General features: G+C 40.2%; 1 protein-coding gene across 5 annotated transcripts in view; it reads left to right on the forward strand.

Annotated features, from left to right (window-relative positions):
- SMOC1 (SPARC related modular calcium binding 1) overlaps positions 1–20,275 on the forward strand; it is a 124,890-nt gene that overhangs the window by 66,605 nt on the left and 38,010 nt on the right. For 4 of the 5 annotated variants that reach the window (XM_058025445.1, XM_058025446.1, XM_058025448.1 and 1 more), the window contains exons 6-7: positions 11,269–11,358; positions 16,281–16,361. In XM_058025445.1, coding sequence (XP_057881428.1) covers positions 11,269–11,358; positions 16,281–16,361 — 171 coding nt within the window. The remainder of the gene's footprint in view (positions 1–11,268; positions 11,359–16,280; positions 16,362–20,275) is intronic. The other variant, XM_058025447.1, reaches the window with a different exon arrangement.

Genomic DNA, 20,275 nt, shown 5'->3' on the forward strand with positions numbered 1-20,275 from the left:
CCTGTGGAAACGAGCAGTGGAAAAACATATATTCCCCCTCCCCTCCTTTTTCTTCATTTTCACACATGCAATACAGATATAACAGTGAGGTATCCATTCTCTTTGCCTGCAAGGAAATGAAAAGGCGTATTGTAAGCCCAAGGCTAGTCTGGTTGTCAGCCAGGAATGAGTCCTCTAAAGGAGAAAGGGAGAGGGGCTGGCGAGAGAAGAGGCTGGAAATGAGGAGCTGGAAGGGGGAAAGCACACTGTGAGATAGGCTGGCTGCACATGGCTAGAGGTGGCAGGGGTCTTGTGCTTCCTCAGCATGCAGGTGTTGGGAGAAAGGAAGGCAGCTTATACACAGGCATGTGTCTGGGGGAGCAGGGTCAAAAATTTAGACTATTTACTTAATCCCTTGGAAAGGCTTTTTTTCTCTTCTGTTTTCTTTTTGTGTTTAACAGACTGCTTTACAGGGGGCACGTGTGGTAATTAACACATGCAGCTGTAGGGCTTCAGCCATATGTCTGAATTTCAAATGGCCATTGATCTGGCAAATTTGCTGCTGCTGTCTCCAACCCCCCACTTACAGGCCTTGAAGATGTGGGAGAATTTATAGAGTCTTTACCTTGAAGAGACCAGAGCTAGAAGGAGAGCAGTAAAGGGGAATGTGAGTGATAGTGGGGAGAGAAAGAAGAAAGAGTGGTACTGCAACCACACCATTCTGTGCCCCTTGCCCAGCTCACTGTATATTACCAGGTAGCTTCAGAAATGTTTCCAAAGCTAGGGATCTTGTTTTTAGTATATAAAGCTTGCATAACAATTGTTAACTTTTTTGACTTGATCAGAATCACGGTTCCTTTAGGCATTTCAGATGTGCTCCCTTTTCCACAGCTGCAGCTATCTGGGCTCGTGCACAGCCTAGAAATGAAAGGGTGGAAGTTGATTGTGGATTTTGAGCAGCCTTTCAGGGGAGGTAGCTGAGGAGGGGAGTGTCTGTTGGGCTGTATGGAAACAGAGAATACTTCACATCAGAGCAGTGGCTCCTGGAAAAAAAGGAAAAAAAAATGATATATTGTAGGTAGAATAAAACCAGAGAGGCTAAACTAAACAATCATAAGGTGGTTGTTGCTTTTGCCAGCAGTGATCAGGCAGCTGTTGACAGTGCTATAGAGCTTTTTGCAAACTTTGCTCAAAGTTTGGGGCAATGTCAAGTGCTAAAAATCTTGCTATGAGATATGGTGCCTTAAGCAAAATATTTCTTTGTGTGGAAACTTTTTTTGCTCACTGTTTTATTTCAAATGGCACTCAAGGCAGTGAGCCAAATGGAAGATGGTTCAAAATTAAGATACTGCAGCTTAAAATTCTGCAGTATCTATAATACTTCTAGTGTTTACAGGGTGAGATATAAAAGAGTTCTTCTACCAAGTACGAAGCTATAAAAATGTTGAGCATCTCTTCCTCTACTTCCTGTCCTTCAATCTAGTTGTAAACATTCTCAGTGCTAGCTATTGCTGATTTCTTGATCTCATCACTCACTCTACAGTGTAAGTAATGCTGGCACTTTAGAGGTGTTTCTGCTTTGGATTAAAAAAAAAAGCCACCAACAAACACTCCAAAGTAGTCCAGCTCTTGCTGACTGTGATTTATGCAGCCTGTATAATATTGGTAGTCTGTTTCTCTGTGTTTTGCCTATTCTCTCCAGTTTCCCTGTGAAGCTTAGTGCCAGGACTGTGGAGCAGCCATGTATTACGTTGCCTGCTCTAACTCACCTCCCTCTTCTCAGTTCATTAATACAGACAGTACTCCTTCTTGGAGCAAGACGGCCTAGCATCCCTTCTATGGATTGGCAATAGCTTTTCCAAGTAGTTTTGTTGTAGCCTATATTGATATGCATTTGGATGCCGTTTTTATGACACAGATATAGAGCCTAATTCTTCTTTATTCAGTGTTTATTACAGCTTATTTCCCTTCAATTGTTAATCTTCCTGAAGAATAAGGTTATTTCAGTTCTTCCCCTCATCTTCATTACCTTGATCCTTTTCTGTAGGAAAAAAAAAAAAAAAAAAAAAAAAAAAGGAAGTGCTGGATTTACAGCTGTGTAATTGCTGGGTTGTATTTACCACACAAAGCTTTTCTGTGCCATTTGACTCATGAAGGTGTCTCCTGGTCAAAATGAGCTTTGGAGACTCTGCTTTGAAACTGCCTGCCATCCCTACAGCCAGCTGCTATTGGCACTTGGTAAAAATGTGATCATTCTTCAGCAAATGTATTAAGTAGTCATGTTTTTTGGTAATAGGTAGTTTTTGGTGGTATGTGTTATGACCATACCAAGAAACCATTTATTCCCCCTGATTCTTTTAGGTGTGTCTCCATTTCCCCTCAGGTATGTGTCTCAGTAGGGGACGGCATTAGACTCTTGAAGGACAGCTTAAGTACACAGCTGAATGAAAAATATTCTTTGCTCCCATTGGGAGCCTCTTTCTGCAGGCTGTATGTGGTTTCTAGTTTTGAAGGCATTCCAATAGCCTTCCCAGGTGTTGTCCTAGCTGATTTTTTACACACTGAAATTGCTGCTGGTTCATAAGGAGAAGAGCCACTTTCCATGGTGGTCGAGATTCATTTCTTTAGCAGTGCAGAACATTGCTAGCAGCTGTGAAACATCAGTCTGCAATGACAGGCAGGCTGAGATCCTGTCTGAAAATTTACCAGATGACGGAAGCAGAGCCTGGAAGCTGAGCTGGGACTCTGAGCTTTGTTCTCCTCCTTTCTCAACAAGCAGTTGAATCCAGAGTGTTTTAAACATTCTTAGATTGCTGGTGAGGATGGGCTCATAGCTTGTCTGCTGCTAGATGCTACGTCCTGAAATCTCCTTAATTATTCATTTTTCTTTATTATTGTGAAATAAACATACAAGTCAATATGTGGCACTTACATGTAGCATTTCTAGGTAAGCTGTTCAGTAGGGCTAATGGACTCTAGTCCAAGGAGAGATTTTACTATTGTCCCTGCTGCTGCATAGCTTATTTCAGAAGATATATGAACAAAATAAAAGAATGAATTTTGAAATCATGGGATTGGTAATATGGTTATCTTTCAAGGTAAAAGTGTTGTATAGCTTATACAGTAATTGAAAAAAAAAAGAGAACATTTTGGTTTTTAACTCAGTAAAGTAGCCAGAATGGCAGTTGGGTAGAAAAATGCAGCAATACCAGGGAAATAGTCCCTTCTTCCAAAGAATTGCAGTACTTTAACTATGATGGAAGCGAGGGACTAAGCTCAAAGGAAGAAGGGCTTGAATCTGATAGAGTGGAAATGGTAGATTAAGAAAATGACTTGTATCTTAGCAGCTCCCTCAAGAGCCTTTGAATGGATATGCAGGTCCTTTTTTTTTTCTTTGTTTTTTTTTTTTTTTTTTTTCTGCTTTTCCTGGCAATTTGAGCCACTCTGGAAGTGAACTTAAGGTTTTTTACTTAAATCAAGACAATTAAAATCACTGGCAACCTACCTGTCACTCTTTGAGACAGTGACATAACTGGAGGCTTGGTTCTGTAGGTCAGAGCTGATGACAAGAGCATGTATTTCTAAGTCACAGGATGATTTCTGTTTGCTTAAGGAATAAAACTGCTGCTGGGATTGTTACAGAAGAGTGAGAATAATAAGCCTCTGAAAGTGGGGGAGGGCACAGTGGGGACAATGTCTTCACAGCTTGACACTGATTCCACATTGGTCAAAAAGAAAGCTTTTTGTGCAGATCTAAACTGAAGATGGTCTCAAAAGTAACCTGACCTTTATTACCTTTTTAACAGATAAGGTTCAAATCTGGCCTTGGGCATTTATTTTTCCTATTACTTCCAAATTTTTGAAGAGACCTCTTTTGCCTTTTGGGAAGGAGTTTGGCTGTGAATTCTGAAAACTGCAGTAAGGTAAATCTATGCACAGTGACAGGTCTTCTCCATTTAAGCTTCCTTGCATTTGACCTCAGAAATGCTCTGATAACCAAACTAAAATCTGATCATATGCTTCTTTATCCCATATCTTATGTGTAAATTGCTTTTATAGAGAAGATCATCTCTGTGTTGGAGTTTGGCCCAGAAACAAACTGAGAGTTCTGGCTCTAAATAACAGAACTATGTACAGGTTCCTTATTCTGAGTTACATCTGTACTCAGACTACCTGTGGGGTACTGCTGCTTCTTGTCCAAAAGTCCAAGCCTGCAAAATTGGTTAAGACTGTGGTTTACTGTTTACAATTTGGAGAGAAACTGGTGGCTAGCCAAGAAATCTTATTTCAAAGGTTTTGAGGTTTTGAATCCCTCACTTATTACTCAGTAGAACAAAAGAGAGATCACACAAACTTTTGGCTCCCTCCTGTCCTCCTAAATTAGTTGATTGCACTATATTGGGGATTTTAGCTTGAGAAAGGGGAGAGCAGAGGGTGAGTCTCAAGTTTGAATTAGGTGAATGCTCTTAAATAATGGCTTCAATAATCTTCAGATAGTTTGTCTTCTGCTTGGAAGCATGCCCATACACTTGAGAAAAATGTTCTTTGGAATGCTACATTTCTGTAAGTGTGTTAAAACAACAACTTTTCACGAGTAGTGAAGCAAATGTACATGACAAGAAAGTTCACTAACAGCTCAGCTTAATTCTCTGATCTTTATATCTTTATTTGCTGGTTCAAATAACATGTAGTGTCTCTGCATTGACACCAAAATCCCTAGGAGTTTTGCCATCAAAATGGTGAAGTGTAATGGCTCAATCTTCAACTGCCTTGTCTTCCATGCTGCAGCACTAGGAAGATGTTTTTCTCCCCAGAAAGGTTTGCACAGCTCACAGAAGGGAGTCGGGTGTTTTAAGTGGTAATTACCTTAAGGGCTTGGTTCAACCTGCAAAGTTCAAATCTGAATCTGGATCTGAACTTTGCCAGAGGCAGAGGGTGGTTTTGGACATTGCATTGGTTTGACCTATTATAGTGCAAGTTCTGAAATGCAGGTTCAAATGTGGGCTGGGATTTTGTATCTTTCCAAGTATGAGACATTAAGGGTCACTTTTACGTGACAAATAATTGAAATAATATAAAACTGGATCTCATGTTGGGGAAGGTGTCTACAGCATTATGTTTGAAGGGTAATACCTTAATTTTTCAAAAGATGCTGTTTAAAGGCTGTAAAGAATGAGAGGTTAGAGGGGAGGTTTCTTTTGGCTAATTACTGTAGAACTGCCTTTAGAACTTAGACAGTAAATAAGGACTTTGGATTTTAGAGAGATTCTGTCTGAATCTCAAGACTCAATAGTTTTAAGGCCACTGAACCCCAGAGACTAGAGCATTGCTATTAATGAGTGCTGCTCCAGACTGCTTTTGACACGTTTGCTTTTGAAGGACCAGACCCAGGAAGAGGGAGCTCTTTGTTTGTGGTCAGAATAAACTCATTGTACACCCAGACAATTAACTCTTCAGTCGACTTGCCAGCTTCTGTAAAGCACTCCGCTCCCCTCTCTGTCTACCTCCAGTTCTATTCAGACACTTAAGCACACCAGTGTTTTTTGTTTATTATTCTGAAAAAGTCCTTCACAAGAATAGTCGAGCAGATCAACATTGTCCTCCCAGCAGCATTTATCTCCGCCTGGCAGTGAGTGTGTCAATCAGGAATCAAAAAGCCAAACAGAGGAGGCTTTGAATTGTGTCACAGGGGTCAGAGTTACTTCCAGCTGTCTGTGCATGGGATAGGCTTTCTTGCAGGGCGAAGAATTGTGCTGCCAAACAAACACTGAGTACATTGGACCACAAAGTCCTTGGGGCTTCAGTGGCTTTTTTCATGTTGATGCACCTGCAAGGGAGATGTGAGAAGGAAGTGGGGGGAACTAATGCCTTCCAGAAGGCACAGGGAAAGGCTCCTTATCCTATCTGGTTGATATCTGGAATGCAGTGCTGAAGTAAAGGCTGCCCACATCCATATGGCATACAGAATAGTTGATGTAGGAAGAGAAAAATTACTGCAGTGACAGTGCAAGTCAACCTTTGCACTCAGGAGCCCATTAAGCCCCACAGAGCCCTTGAATGTTTGGCACTTAGGCATATTTTCCCCTTTCTAAGCAAAATTTTGCTTCAGTTGTCCATGTTCAAGTGTTTGGAGGTTGTTATATCCAAAGGCAGCACATTGCTGCTGTTTCTTAAAATTAAAGCAAATAAGAGTGAGAATGTGGCTTTTGCTGATTTGGTTTAAAAAGCTGTGTTTTTTTTTTTTTTTTTTTTTGTAACAGCTGTGGGATCTCCATGCATAGAAGTGGCTGGACTTGATGATCTTAGAGGTCTTTTTCAACTTAAATAATTCTATGGACAGGAGTGTGAAAACTTGGCAGGGAGGTCTATCTGCACTGGTGTGTTTCTATTTCAGCTGCTTGCATAAACTTACCTTGATTGGCCAGACTGAAAGGATTTTCTTTGCATGAATGCTAACTTTCTGCACTTATGTTGGCAATATATGTCTGTACACAGAAGTTGCATAGACTATTAAAATAATTATGACTTGCTGAAATTGTTTCATTTAATGTAGGGAAGGATTGTGGTTAAGGCAACAATTTGCACCTCCCCTGCAATACTAGAAAGGGCATGATTTTTGTCTAAGACCCCATGCAGTGCAAACACAGCACACAAGTTTTGTTGTCTTTTTTCTTTTTTTTTTTTTAATACTTTAAAATACTCTGGATCTGGGGGTAATACATAAAAATGTCAGAGTCAAAACTGCATCTTCAAGGTTCAGGAACTGCATGGATACGTGGAACCTAATTGACCTGGCAGCTCTTTGTTTGTCTGTTTTAAAGCTGCAGGAATGAGTATGGATGGCTTGAGTCCCTCAGGAGCACTGGAGACTTGACAGGTTTGCTGAAGGTGGACTTTGCTGTGTCGAACAGGACCTGCTTAGAGTTCACTCATTGTCCTGGCTCTCTGTGCTCCAAGTTGCCTATTTAGCTCCAGCTGTGCTCTCTAATGACTCAGCCAAAACCAGATGATGGTAAGTGAAGGAGCCACTTGACACTGGAAGAAGGCTGCCTCCTCCCAGAGCAGAGCTATGCACTTAAAATTGTCATCTGCTTATTCTATCAGTCTGACTCAAGTCTGGAAACCATTGATGTTCAAGCTATAGACTTTAAAAAAAGATTAGACTTTGTATACAGCTTAGATGATTGACTCCATAAACACCTGTGCTCTTCAAAATGGAAGTAATGTTTACAGATTGCCTCATGGATTCCAGTCAGAACATAGCATTAGCCTCCCACATCACATCTCCTACCCAGGAAAAATATACTCACTGGGCAAGTCATCTGAGTACCTGCATCATCACATTAGCAGACCAAGACCTATGTGCTTCCCCAGCAACATCAACCTTCAGTACATCACTTTTATCTCCTAACTTTTCTCCTTTCTACAGCTTCCATTAGGTAGCTTGAGTTGAGAATGGTGATTCACAGCAGCAGGCAGTTATTTCACGTTTTTCCATAGTAATAATGCTTTTTTATGTCAAGGAGTTTGCTTTTCTCCTGATGTAATCTAAGTTGCTCATGGCCTTAGTGCTTGTCACTCAGAGTAAAATGGTCACTTTAACAGGTGTCGTCCTTCTCCCTCAACCCCAGTGTACGCTACAGTCATTGCAGATGTGGATGCTTGCTGGATGTTTTGCAAGGATAAGACATGGGGAAAGGTCTTCTAGTGAGAGCATAAAGACTTCTTGCCCAGCACTAGAGTAGATCAGGATGTGCAGGAATTGTCCCTGTTTCAAGTCAATGTCAGTCAAGCGCAATAAAAACTGTTCTTGCTTATGAGCTCCTGGCAGTAGTGGAGGAAGTGGAATTCTGGTTTGTATCCGAGATACCTTAATGTGAAAATGCCTTAGGGAATCTTATTTAGACCTGCCTGTTTCACTCTTGTCCTGTGGAAAGATAAAAATACCATTCTAAAGTTGACAGCAATTGAGCAAGAAAAATCTGCTTAACTTTTGCAAGTGTACCCTAGGAAAAGGGCACTTACTGGAGGAGTTTTATAGCTTTAAAATATCCCATGAGGAGGTATTCTGGTGAGTGATACTGTCTGTAGACAGTGGTCTTGGAAAAAGAAAGTGGGTATTCATGCTGGGTTGTAAAACTTGGAAGAGAAGTTTGCAGTGAACTCCTCCTCAAGGCTCGGAAAATATTCTGCAACCAAGGGATGTGGTTCTGAATTACATGAGTTCTGATCTGGAGCATTGCTATCTAGAGGGATTAGGAAGTAACACTTGATCTCTTTAATCTCTGTGACATGCTGTGCATAAGGAACTATTGCAGTGGCATGCCTGTTTTGAAAGTGTGGAATTTAACAGCTCTTTGAAGAAAGGAAGATACTGTACCCAGTGAACATACTTCATTGCCTTTGTACCCAAAGTAACAGCATTATGTGCTTCTCACATAGTATCACAGGAGACCTTATGCCTCTGGAATAGTGAGGGGGTTTGTTCTGTGTTGAAATTTTTATTTAAGGAATACACAATGTTTTTTCAAAACTTTCAGCTATGTAAAATAGAACTTATGCCTTGTTTGTGAGGAGCAAACAGGCCAGTGGAACAAATGTTCAGTGTGACAAATGGAGTATTGAGCAAGAGGAAAAATCAGATAAGAGCAGGCAAGTATTAGGGTGGTTTTTCTGCCGAGAGGGAACAGCATTGGAACTTGATGTAAGCTAATTTGGAACACTGAGAGTTACTGAAAATTCTCCAGTTTAAGAAAAAAAAATTGGTAGTTTCAGAGTAAGAAGCTGGCAGCTGGGAAGTGAGCATGGTGTTTTTAATGAAGTGCAATTTTTGTCTTTTATGTGACTATTTCATGACCTTTAAAAAACAATCAGAAATATCTCTGGCTTTTGATTTTTGAAATATGGTGAATGTAATTACAGGGCTCTTGTCTATTGCATTTTTTTCTTGTATGTGTGATGAAAGAACTGTACTTCCTTGAACAACAGGGGAGTAATTATACTTCTCTCTATTTGCAAAGCCCTTAATACTGTGCTGGGTGCTGCTACAATGTGGACTTAGTGACAATTTGGCTTTAGTAATCCAGTAAGGAAATGATTGTGTAATCCATTCAGCCATTTTACTGAGATTATCTTAAACAATAGCTTTTAACTGAAGGGTTTGTTTAATACTCTCCAGTAGCTTAATGGCTAACTTCATACAAAAGCTGCTGCAGAATTCTCTTTAAGAAAAATGTATTTGACAAATTGTAATTGCTGCTGTGTTCCTTGCACATACATGAATGTGAAAGAATCCCCCTGAACCTGAAACAACCTGTGTTCTGCCAAATTTCAAGTAATGATTTGGATCAAGTGCTGTGGCTCAGATCCACTTCTAATTTTCCCCCATTGTTGGCTTCTAGGTTGCTGCTTTAAATCTGAAAAGCAATTCTGTAATTACTTGGTGCAGAAGCATTCATGAGAGCAATAAGAAACTTATTACTGCACTGGTCTTTTTTAAAAACCAGGTCTCTTCCTGTTTTGTATAACTTGAGAATTATTCACCCTTCTATGAGTGTCTTCAGCAGTTTGGGGTTGGTTTCTCAATCTTTAAAGCCCGTCATGCTAATTACGTTCTGTTGACTGCTTCGTTTCAGTGTAAAGTGCCATCCTAAATAAATAGCAAGCCATAGCTGTGGCTCCTGGAGTCTTGCAAAAGCAGAGCGACCTATTCTAACATAAAAAGGGAAGATCAGCTATTTACTTTTATCCAAAGAGCCTTTAAAGGGCAAAACCTTCCTCCTTGTAATTTAAGAAGTATTCAGGATTTTTTTTCAAATCAGTTGCTCGAACTTTAAAAAAAATAAGTACTGCTTATCCAGGTTACTGGTAAAGCCCAATAACAGAAAAGCTCAGAACAAGAGCTGACTGAGGAATGGTGAGTATTTTTTCTTCCACGTATTTTTTGTTACACTTGTAGTTTAGCATAAAACCAAATGCAGTGATGAAGAGGAACATGACAATGAGCTGTCTCTCTCATTTCTGTCAATGTCCTTTACTTAAGTGGATCTCTGAGGTTGAAATGGAATTATCAGCATGTTTTTGCTTTCTGTGAACTAGACTACTTTGTGTGGAAATGCATAAAATAAATTAACTGTGGAAGAGGTATTCGAGCTTTTCCTAAAAAAACTGCAAATACAGGTATGGGTGGAAAAAGTCTACAAGCTTCTGTTTTCCATCTCTGCCCTTCCCGTCCTCTTCCAATGGTCTCTTACTTTTGTGAATGGAGCTGATATAAGAGAAGGCTAAGGGCAGTTATTGCTTCCTCTAGGAAGGACTGTCCCATATACGTTTCCTCCAAAGAGTGTTTGCCCTGTGCATCTGATGGTCATGGAGACAGAAAGCCTGGCTTTCCTGGCATGGACTCCTCCCTCCAACAGATTTTCACTGTGCTACTTTGCATTTGAGGGTACTGCCCACTTTGCTGCTTAGTGTCATTCTTGCCAATAACATATGCAAAGAATAGTTACTAGAAATTGAAGGTTTTAAGTCGCTGCATTTCCAACAGGAAAAAAGCCCAATTCTAGATGTAGTAGGCTGACCCTGGCTAGGCACCCACCAGAGCTGCTCTGACACTCTGCTCTGCAACTGGATAGGGGAGAAAATGTACCAAAATTTGTGAGTTAAGGTCCAGGAGAGATCACTCACCAGATACTGTCATGGGCAAAACAGACTCAACTAAACCAGAACCTAATGTAAGAGAAATTATTGTTCCACAATTTTCCATTGGAAGACACTGCCACCACATTGCAATTAGAGAACATCTTGATGCAGAGATTGTGAATAAAAAAGATTTGCTGTTGACCATCCCATTCTAACACCTCTGCAGTAAATACTGGTTCCAGTTCTGCACAGGTAAGTTTCAGAAGAACTTTTCTTTTGAGTAAAAGGAGTGAGGAAAAAGACACAATAGGACAGCAATCTCCAGAACCTTTGCTGTCTCAGGAAATGGCCTGAGTAGCGTAAAGCTTAGTGTAAAACTAAACTGTCCTGAAACTAAAAAGGCAATTAATTGCCTTCTGGGGACACTCCCAGGTGATAAACACCAGTGGTTTGAGGAGGGAGGGGGGAGGCTTTTTAAGCGTACCTAAAGGGCTTGGTGCATATTTAATGTAAAATGTTATTGCTTTCAGCATAAAATGATTTTGTTCTGTCTGTCTTCTCTCTTTTCCGGACTTGGCCGGGCCATGTACAAATCCCAATCATTCAACAGTACTGGAGAGTAGATAGTATTTACCTCAATAATGGTAGTTTCTTTTCGATTCTTTCTAACCCTCAATTCAGATGATGGTTCGAAGCCAACGCCTACGATGGAAACCCAGCCTATTTTCGATGGAGAAGGTAAGAACATCCCTTAAAATAACAACAAAAAAAGCTACTCCCCTCTTCCTTTTCTCTAGGATTTATGGTTCAAATGCTTTCTATATCCTGCAAAGCAGACAAGCCAGTGAATCTCATAAATTATCAAAATTTTAGAGTGCCCTTGGGACCTCAGGCATTTTCTCTAATCCTTTTACATTCTCCCCAGTTTTCTGGAATCTAGCAATAACACTAGTTGATCAGACTCCAGGTGTAATTTTGGAGGAAAAAGTGTGTCCCAGCAAGTAAAAAAAAGGTGCATCCAATCAGAAGTGGCCACTTCCTTTAGGCTGTCCTTACCCCCTTGCTATCTCCACTCAGATGATGCTAATACTGGGAGTTTCATAACCTCTGCAGTGTGTTAGAGCTTCACAAAAGGAAGGATAATGCTAAACCACAGCTTGTGAATGTTGACTTGGAAGAAAATTGCTGGGAGGTTTCTTTATTTAGCAAATGCTTTCATTGACGCACATACTATTTAAGCAAATGAAGTCATTGTCCTGAGCCCACTTTAATTCATGGCCCACCCAGGCAGTTTCCTTCTCAAATAGGCAATCTTGCAATTGTATTATTTTGGAGAGGGAATATCAGACCTTAGTCTATTGGAAGCCTTTAAACAAGGATAAAATGGCTGTCATCGCAGAGGGTTCAAGCCTTTTATACATACAAACATAAATACCAGGGGGAATAGTGCTCCTTTGGTAGTGAATAGGCCTTACAGAAGCTGCTTTTATCTTGAATATTGCTTGGAAGCAGTGCCTGTTTTCTACAGGTTTAAACCCACAACCATTATAGTGAAGCTATGGGCTAAAGTACGGAGCACTCTGTGACCCATCTGAAACTGTAGACCATAAGGCAGTGAGGGAAGGCCTATACATATTCATAGGGCACTGCTGTACTTTATTCCTTTTTTCAACTGGATCAAAGGCAGAAATGGAGACTACTGAGCAAGAGCAAGAGCTACTTTTCTATTGATATTTCCTGCTTTCTTGTAGAAGCGGGTGCTGTGGTGGGGTTTTATTGTTGCTAAAATAAACATATTTAATGGCAAGATGCTGCAGTCCTATCACTTTGCATTTAGTGATCGTACATTTGTAGCAATCTTCTTGTGAGCTTTAAGAAACAGTAAAGCTCTCAGAGAAAAAACACTCTCAAATAAACAAAGGAGACTGAAGCCCTGCTGGCTCTCTCTTGTTTATATCAAAAGAGGATTCCTTCTGGCAGTAAGCTGATATTGTATTAAATTACTGTTGGCAATCACAAACTTCTGACCTTAGAAGTTTTCCCCTGAGAGGGTACCCATAGATATTTAAAGGAAGGAATGTGCTAGTAGAATGCAGGAGTGAGGTGATGTGGTTAATACAGCCTGGTCAGAAGCTCCTTCTAGGAGGGTTTAAACATTTTGGTCATTCAAATAGAAGTGGACAAAGTTCTTGAAGTGGTGTAGTGAACACACCTTTTCTGGTTCTTCTGGTGATGGCAGAATCTGAAAAAAGTGTTATTCTACTTTCCATGAAAAGCATTTTCAATCAAAACCCTTCACATTGATTTATAGGTGAACTCCAGTCTGATAAATGGGCTTGGACTGAATGATGAAAGATTGGCTCTCAAAAACATTGCAATATATTTTTCAAGACCTTATCTCCTAGACTTTCAGAGAGTATGACTAGTGCCATGGCCTCCTATTGTATTAGCAGTGTCCCTTATGACTCTGGAGAACAGATGGACAGGCAGGTAATCAGGCTATGCATCGATGAATAATCTCTTCTAAATTTGTCATTCTATATTTTGTCATCTCTATTAGTAAAATAGGACTGAGTAGATTTTGGTGGTGGCTGTAAGAATAAACAATTAATGGTGTTATTCTTGGAGTGTCTTGTGCAACACTTGGAGTTGGACTCTAATGGTTCTTGTGGGTCCCTTCCAGCTCAGGATATTTTAATGGTTTTAAAGTCCTGAGCAACCTGCTCTGTTCTTGGAGCTGACCCTGTCTGGAGCAGAAGGTTGGACCAGACACCTCAGGATGTCATCCTGAACAATCCCTTGATCCTGTCTGAGCAAACATGTTGTGATGCTTCACTAGAAGACTCTCCCAGTGGCTTGGGTAGGTCTTCCTGAGGAATGGCTTGTACTTGACGTCTGACACAAATGACAGAAAAGAGCGAAACAGTTATCCACTCATTCACCTGTCAGGTCTGAAATCTTCAGAGATGTTCAAAGGCATTAAAGTTCAGATCCCATTCCACTTCAGTGAATTTGAGAACTGATGGGTTCCTGTAAACCTATATATTCAAGGCCAGGCAGCCAGGGTGGAGCTGGTACCAACATGAATGACCAATAACCATGGAGGGTTTTTTTCATGTTTTGCCTTTGGTACCTTCCATACACAAGGGGCTGACTTTTTTCAAAGGGCATTACATCCACTGAGCTGCCCCTGGAATGTGTGATAACTCTTGGACTTCAGCAACTCTAAGATGAAGATTCACCTTTCCCATGTTTTCATCTACATTAGAGGATAATGAAAATTCGCATTTCATGCATAAGTTCCCCGCCCACTCCCTACCATCTACCCTGAGGGCATAACAGAGCAGTGCCAGAGATAATGTCAATCAGATAACTTAAACTCTCCCATCCAAAGTTTGAATCATAACACAGCCATCTCTCTAAAAATTATTTCATATTATTATAATGCAGATCTTAGAGATGTTTATAGTGAATCTTTTTTTAGGACAAGATTCTCCTCTGCTGAAGAGTGTTTTATTAATGTCCTTGGTATAGTTTTAAAATGTAATATTCCGTCCTGCACTTCTAGGCTATCTTATTTTGTTTTCACCATCTCTTTAGTTTCCATGTGCAAGGAGTAGTAATTTCCTTAAGATATATTCTTTACACATCTCTTCTTTTTGGTAAACTTTGCCTCTTAATTCAAAGTGGGAATCTACTCTTTCCGCAGATCTGTTGCTCAGAGGTGCCTGTAATCCAAAAAGATAGCCAGGTTACTTGGTTTAAAAATACATATTTATGGTAGATTCCAAGGAATTAATTTCCTTTTCTTTATATTTCTCTTTTTTCACAGAATTGCTTTTTGTAGACCTTTCAGCCTCACTGAAAGATGTACACCATTGTATTTCTAAAGGCCTTCATCATTCTTCAGCATCTATTAACTTTGATTGTCCCTCATTTTTCAGCTGTAAACATACCTGCTCCATATAATGCAGAGTCAGAGCTAAATTTCATCCCAGCTATGGGAGTTTAGGCCCCTTTTGGGGAGAACTACCTCAAGTTAAACATTGGGTAAGAGCTAGGAAGGGGAGAAGCACACAAGTAGAAATAGTCATTAAACCAAAGCATGTAGGTGTATGTATTTATAGAAGCATATGATGGCTGAATGTTGATAAAATAGTGTAGTGAAACTAGCAGATAAGGCAGTTTTTTGTATTCCAGCAGCAGTAAAAGTTTGTTTAACAGTGTTCAATCGATACCTTCTTGTGAAAAAATGCCCCAAACACAATTACTATGATGGCTTCAATCAATGTGGCTGAAAATATTTAGGAAGGAGAAATTAATTTTCTTTTTTTTTTTTCCATGTTCTTTTAATTTATAATCAGTTTTTCTTTACTCAGCCAGCTTCTCCCTTTGCTGAGCAGATCCCTGTATATGTGAAAAAGGAAGCAAGAAAACTCCTGTGAAAAGTTCTTAGAGGAACTTAAGAAAAACCTCAGGAACCTGAATTTTGTGGAAATTGAATTTTTTTTCAGAAAGTATCAGTCCTGAAAATGTCACATGAGGTGCTCTAGCCCATGATAGCAAGTACTGCTTTGCTCAGTTCTAATCAAATGCTGAGGTTATGTCATTTCTGTGGCTTAAGGCAGGTTCAGATATGTTTTGAAGTTGATTATAACACCTCAGAGGAGGTGCTTTAAGCACTTTTTTCCCACAAATTTATGTTTGGATGTCTTGGTTAATGCATCAGACATGCTTTTCTAACCAAAACCTATTTCTTTAACAGACTTCCTTTCAAGTCTTTCCAGAAATATCTTCATGTCTCTGCCTATTTATTTCAGATTTTGTTGTTGCTTGTTTTAGGGAACTGACTGGGGCCAGACCTTCTTGGGCTGTTAAAACAATATTTAAGGTCTGGATTGACTGTTTAAAATCTAGATTTCTGGGGGAAATAGCATATACTATAGCACCCAATGCAATGTTTGTGATCTCTGAGTCTTGAGGAAAAAGGCTTTTTGAGAATTTAGGAAGTGGGGATTAGAGGGAGGAAAGAAAGAGTTTTGCCAGCAGAGATATACTTTCTGAAACAGGAAGATAATGAGAGAACCTTGTGGAAGATTTACAAATGATGGTTCACAAGAGTTGGAAGACCTCACCAGGGGATGAACCTGTCTGTACAAAGATGATAGATTAGTTATGGCATGATTGTGGCTGACATCTTGTTTTCTACGAAGAGAGACTGAGAGAGTTGGGGTTGTTGAGAAGACACCTTCTAGCGCCTTCCAGTCCCTGAAGCCAGCCTCCAGGAGAGCTGGAGGGGACTGCTACTACAAGAGCATGTAGTGACAGGATAAGGGGGAACAGCTTTGAACTGAAAGAGAGTTGGTTTGGATTAGGTATGAGGGAAAAAACTCTTTACTGTGGGGGTGGTGAGGCGCTGGAACAGGTTGCCCTGAGAAGCTGTGGCTGCCCCATCATTGGAAGTATTCAAGACCCAGTTGGATGGGGCTTGGAGCAACCTGGTCTAGTGGAAGCTGTCCCTACCCGTGGCGGGGGGGTTAGAATAAGATGTTCTTTAAGGTCCCTTCCAGCCCAAACCATTCTGTGATTCTGAGTAACTAGCATGTGTAATTTTACTACTTGCTGCAGTTTCCTTAAGGCTGTTATTTTTATTCTTTCAGAAATCACAGCACCCACCCTTTGGATTAAGCACTTGGTCATCAAAGATTCCAAAATGAACAGCTCTAATGTAAGGAATTCAGGTAAGGTTACATCTAAAAAAATTATTATTTTAACTAGTCTGCAGCTCCTCACATCTGTTCTTGTTTCATTCTTTCTTCATGGAGCTATCAAGCTTCTAGGGTTACTTGCAGCCCAGGCTACAAAGTAATTTCAGATAAGGTCCTTTTTTGTGGCCAAAGGGCCATAATCAATGTGTGACGAAGGATGTTTATTTCCACAACACATAACTGGGGAATCTGTTAATTTCTTAATCTGTTAATTCATTTTAGTCATCTGTCATCTTTATTCTGTTTGCTGTTCAGCATGGGTATATGAACTGAGGCATTTGGCTAAAAGATCGAGGCAGTTGTTTTGGTCTAAGCAGTTGCAAAAAATACAAAAAGGGGTTCTTTGCTAGTAAATTCAAGATTCTTCTCTGCAGGGGATGTTTTTTGATAGAGAAATGAGCAGATTATTTCACAGCTGAAGGTGGTTTAATTGTGTGTGAGCCTACAAAAATGTTGAGATTGTTTTGTGGGTAGTGGAGTGGATGGAGGAAGACCAAAGCCTAAAAAACAGCAAAGAAGAGATCATGAACATGAGTGGGAAAAGGAGAAGCAGGAAGACATGAAGTCAGAGCTTAAAATTTAAGATTGGAGATTAATGTGTGAGTATCAGCATCCTTCTTTAAGGATGTCTTTCAGGGGAGAGCAAACACAGCTTCTGGTTTTTGTCAGCTGCTGGGATAACCAGCAACTGGCAGTATAATTGAAGGTGACAGTTTAATATTAAAATCCTTTACAATGGGTCCTACCTATCTTGCAGACCAACTTTCCTTCTAATACGGAAAACCTCGTAGCTGTAATGGAAAGAAAAGTGAATGCTAAGGGTGCTAAGGGGTTGCAAAGGGACTTGGGAGCAGGAGGGTCTGTCTTCCACCCTTCCTTGGCCTGACAGAGCAAAAGTAGGCTGGCTTTCGTGTTGTAAAGGCAATCACTTTGATTGTTTAGTCAAGAAGCTGCCTGATGTGAACTGGAATTTTGTCCACAGGAGGGTTCCTTGTGTGACTTTGCTTTTGCTCACTTTTTTCAGTTGTTTCTGATGTCAGTTCTGTTACTTAAACAGAATTATTGTGAGTGCATGCTACAAATGAAAAATAAATGATCATGTGGAAAATTCAAGAGCTGTGTAAAAGGTGGTTTATAGAGCAAGCTAAAAAAAGACATGGTTCATCTGACTCAGCCTTACTGATTGCTCTGATGCTCACTTACTGTAGGGTCTCATTAAAAGACTGGGTTGCCAACTTTTATCCCCAGATTTCCCCACTGGGCCATACAGATACACATCCATTTCAGTTTCTTACAAATTATTAAGAAATACTGCCTAGAGCTATGGTTTAGGTGTTATAAAGTGTGGGCTACTTCAGCCTTTTTCTTTCAAAAAGTGAAGCCTAGTCACCTTGTTTGGTATCTTTCATTCTTTTCATCCCTTGTAATATATGTTAAAGGCAATGTACAGTAGGTAGATCAAACTGCAGAGAACTGGGGGGGATAATTATCATTTAGAATCATGTTTCTTCAAGTGTCTTTGAGTCTGTCTTGGCTGTAGATGATGAAACAGCTGTCATGAAATGGGCATGCAAAACTGGGGGATGTTTTTAATTGCCTTTGGCCCAACTTGAAATGCTAATGCTTAGCACATTTCCATTTTTAAAATTTATTTTTAACGGGTTAGGATAACTTTTGCTAGCACAAGATTTAGATTCTTCAGTTTGTTGTTGCCTCAGCTGTATTGTCTATCCAAGCTTACACTTACAGTCTTGGAGCAGATATACCTTTGTATGCTTTTGCAGCAGTTTAATCACTGAAATTGGAAGTGAGAAAAGAGTAAAGACCTGGTAGGTTATCTAATCTACTGCCTTAGGGCTAGTGAATGTTTATACTGTAAGGAGAGCAGCATTTTCTACTGTACCATAAATGCCTTAGATAATAAAGATTTTATTTCTCCCCTGCGGAAATTGCTCTGAATTCAATCTCAGACTTTTTTCTTTTGTAATATCCAGCCTAACTCTTTACTTCCTATTCCTTGGAGCTCGTGTAGTGAAACGCAGCTCTGATCTCTCTTCTCCCTGTGGTGATTATATGGCCCTGTCCTTTTCAGATACTGCTGTCAGAGGATGTGTGCTGTTCTCTAATCAGCACTGACACTGGACATCTTGGAAAGCAAAGCACCATTGCTATGTCAACCATGAGGAGAATTTCAGAATTGCTGTATGGAGTCAAATAGACTCTTGAACTTGCTGTCATTGTCTCTGGTCAGTGTTAGGTGAGCCACCCACTAGGCAGCTGAGCATTGCAGAGCTGGTTGCACCCCATGTAATACATGCTGCCTGTATCCTGTGAGGGCTGCATTTGAAATCTGAGAATTCCGTCTTCTGTTTAGTGTTTACAAACAGAAGAGGTTCTTCTGAAACTGACCTCTTTTTTTGGAGCACTTACATTTTGTTTGGCATGTGTAAATCCTAATTAAGCTAGGCATCAGGAAAAGCAGAGTGACTCCAGCCTGGTGATTAGAGCACTTGACTGAGAATCTATATGTCTCTAGGCATTTTGCCAGTGAGTTTTTCTATGCTCAGTAAAAGAGCATTGCTAGGAGGGATTGCTAGTGCTGTTACCCCAGCCCACCTTAAAGAATTAAATGGCACCTTTTTCTCAAGAGTGTGAGATGCAGGTTCAAGCCTTCTCAGTCAGAGGCAGGAACCAAAATATGAACATCTGGACTGTTGCACAGCAGAAAAGTTGGTTTTTCTGCACTTAAAAACTACATTTTCTATCTGTATGAATCCTGCAAGTACCAAATTTTTCTGTCTGGGGCAAGTGAAAAGTCTAGATCAACACAATATTGTTGTGGCAAGATGACAAAAATATTTTTTGCTGCTTCTCCCCTTTCCCAAACATGCACATCCACATATGCATGCACATGGATACCTTAAGCTAACCAAGACAGTTACCTGGCACTGCTCTCTGTAATGTGTTGTTTTTAACACTGCCAGGGCAGGAGGTGATTCAGGTGGGGTTCTTGCAATGGCTGTTCTCTAATCAGCGTGGCGGGCAACTTTTTCATTCTACTTTTACTGTTTCAGCCTCTTCCCCTTACCCCTAACCTATTTCACCCTGAAACAATCCAAGTGATTATTTTTTCTTAAGTTCTTAATCTAGGGAAGCATTTGATAATGTTATCCACTTCCAGGAAATCTAATGGCTGCTTGGTTAGGAGCACCCCATCTCCACTGAGGAATCCAGGGATTTTCCTCACTTCCAGAGTTGGGTTGTCTCCAAATTCATTTGTGCTACTTAGTGATTTGGTTTTAGTTAGCAAGAGTTTCCAGCCTGTATCCAGCTTACCGTGACAACCTTTAAGAAAACCACAGAATGATGTAATGAGCCCCTGCATGGAAAAATAAACAGCTCTGGAGAAACCAGCAGTAGCAGCCTCAAGTAAATATTCTTCAGTCACTGGGGTTTTGAAAATGACGTTATTTGAAAGGAAGAATGAGTAATATATTAAGGTTAGCAGCTGAAGACAGGTTTCTCTGTGCTGTGCCTAGTTCAAAAAAAAAAAAAAAGGAAAAAAAACCCCCAAAAAGCCCATAGCTGTTTGTTTCAAGATCTTGCTTGGTGAATGGGGACCAATTCCATGTGACCTGTTCTGTTCAGCTCTGGCACCCAGGCATTGTGCTGGCATGTTCTCATAGCCTTCCAGTGATAGATCTTTCTCCTGTCAGGAGCTCTTAGTGGACAGAGTATAACTGAATGAGCTTTGAAAACAAGAATGGTGGCATTCACATTTCTTTCTCTTAATTGAGTCAACTTGAAGCCCAAACTTCAGGGCTTTTCAAAGGGGGAAACAACTTGAAAACTTCACATCTATATGTATTCTTCCCTCCACCTGAAAG

This window comes from Melospiza georgiana, chromosome 6, assembly GCF_028018845.1.
Source record: "Melospiza georgiana isolate bMelGeo1 chromosome 6, bMelGeo1.pri, whole genome shotgun sequence".
Classification (NCBI taxonomy): Eukaryota; Metazoa; Chordata; class Aves; order Passeriformes; family Passerellidae; genus Melospiza; species Melospiza georgiana.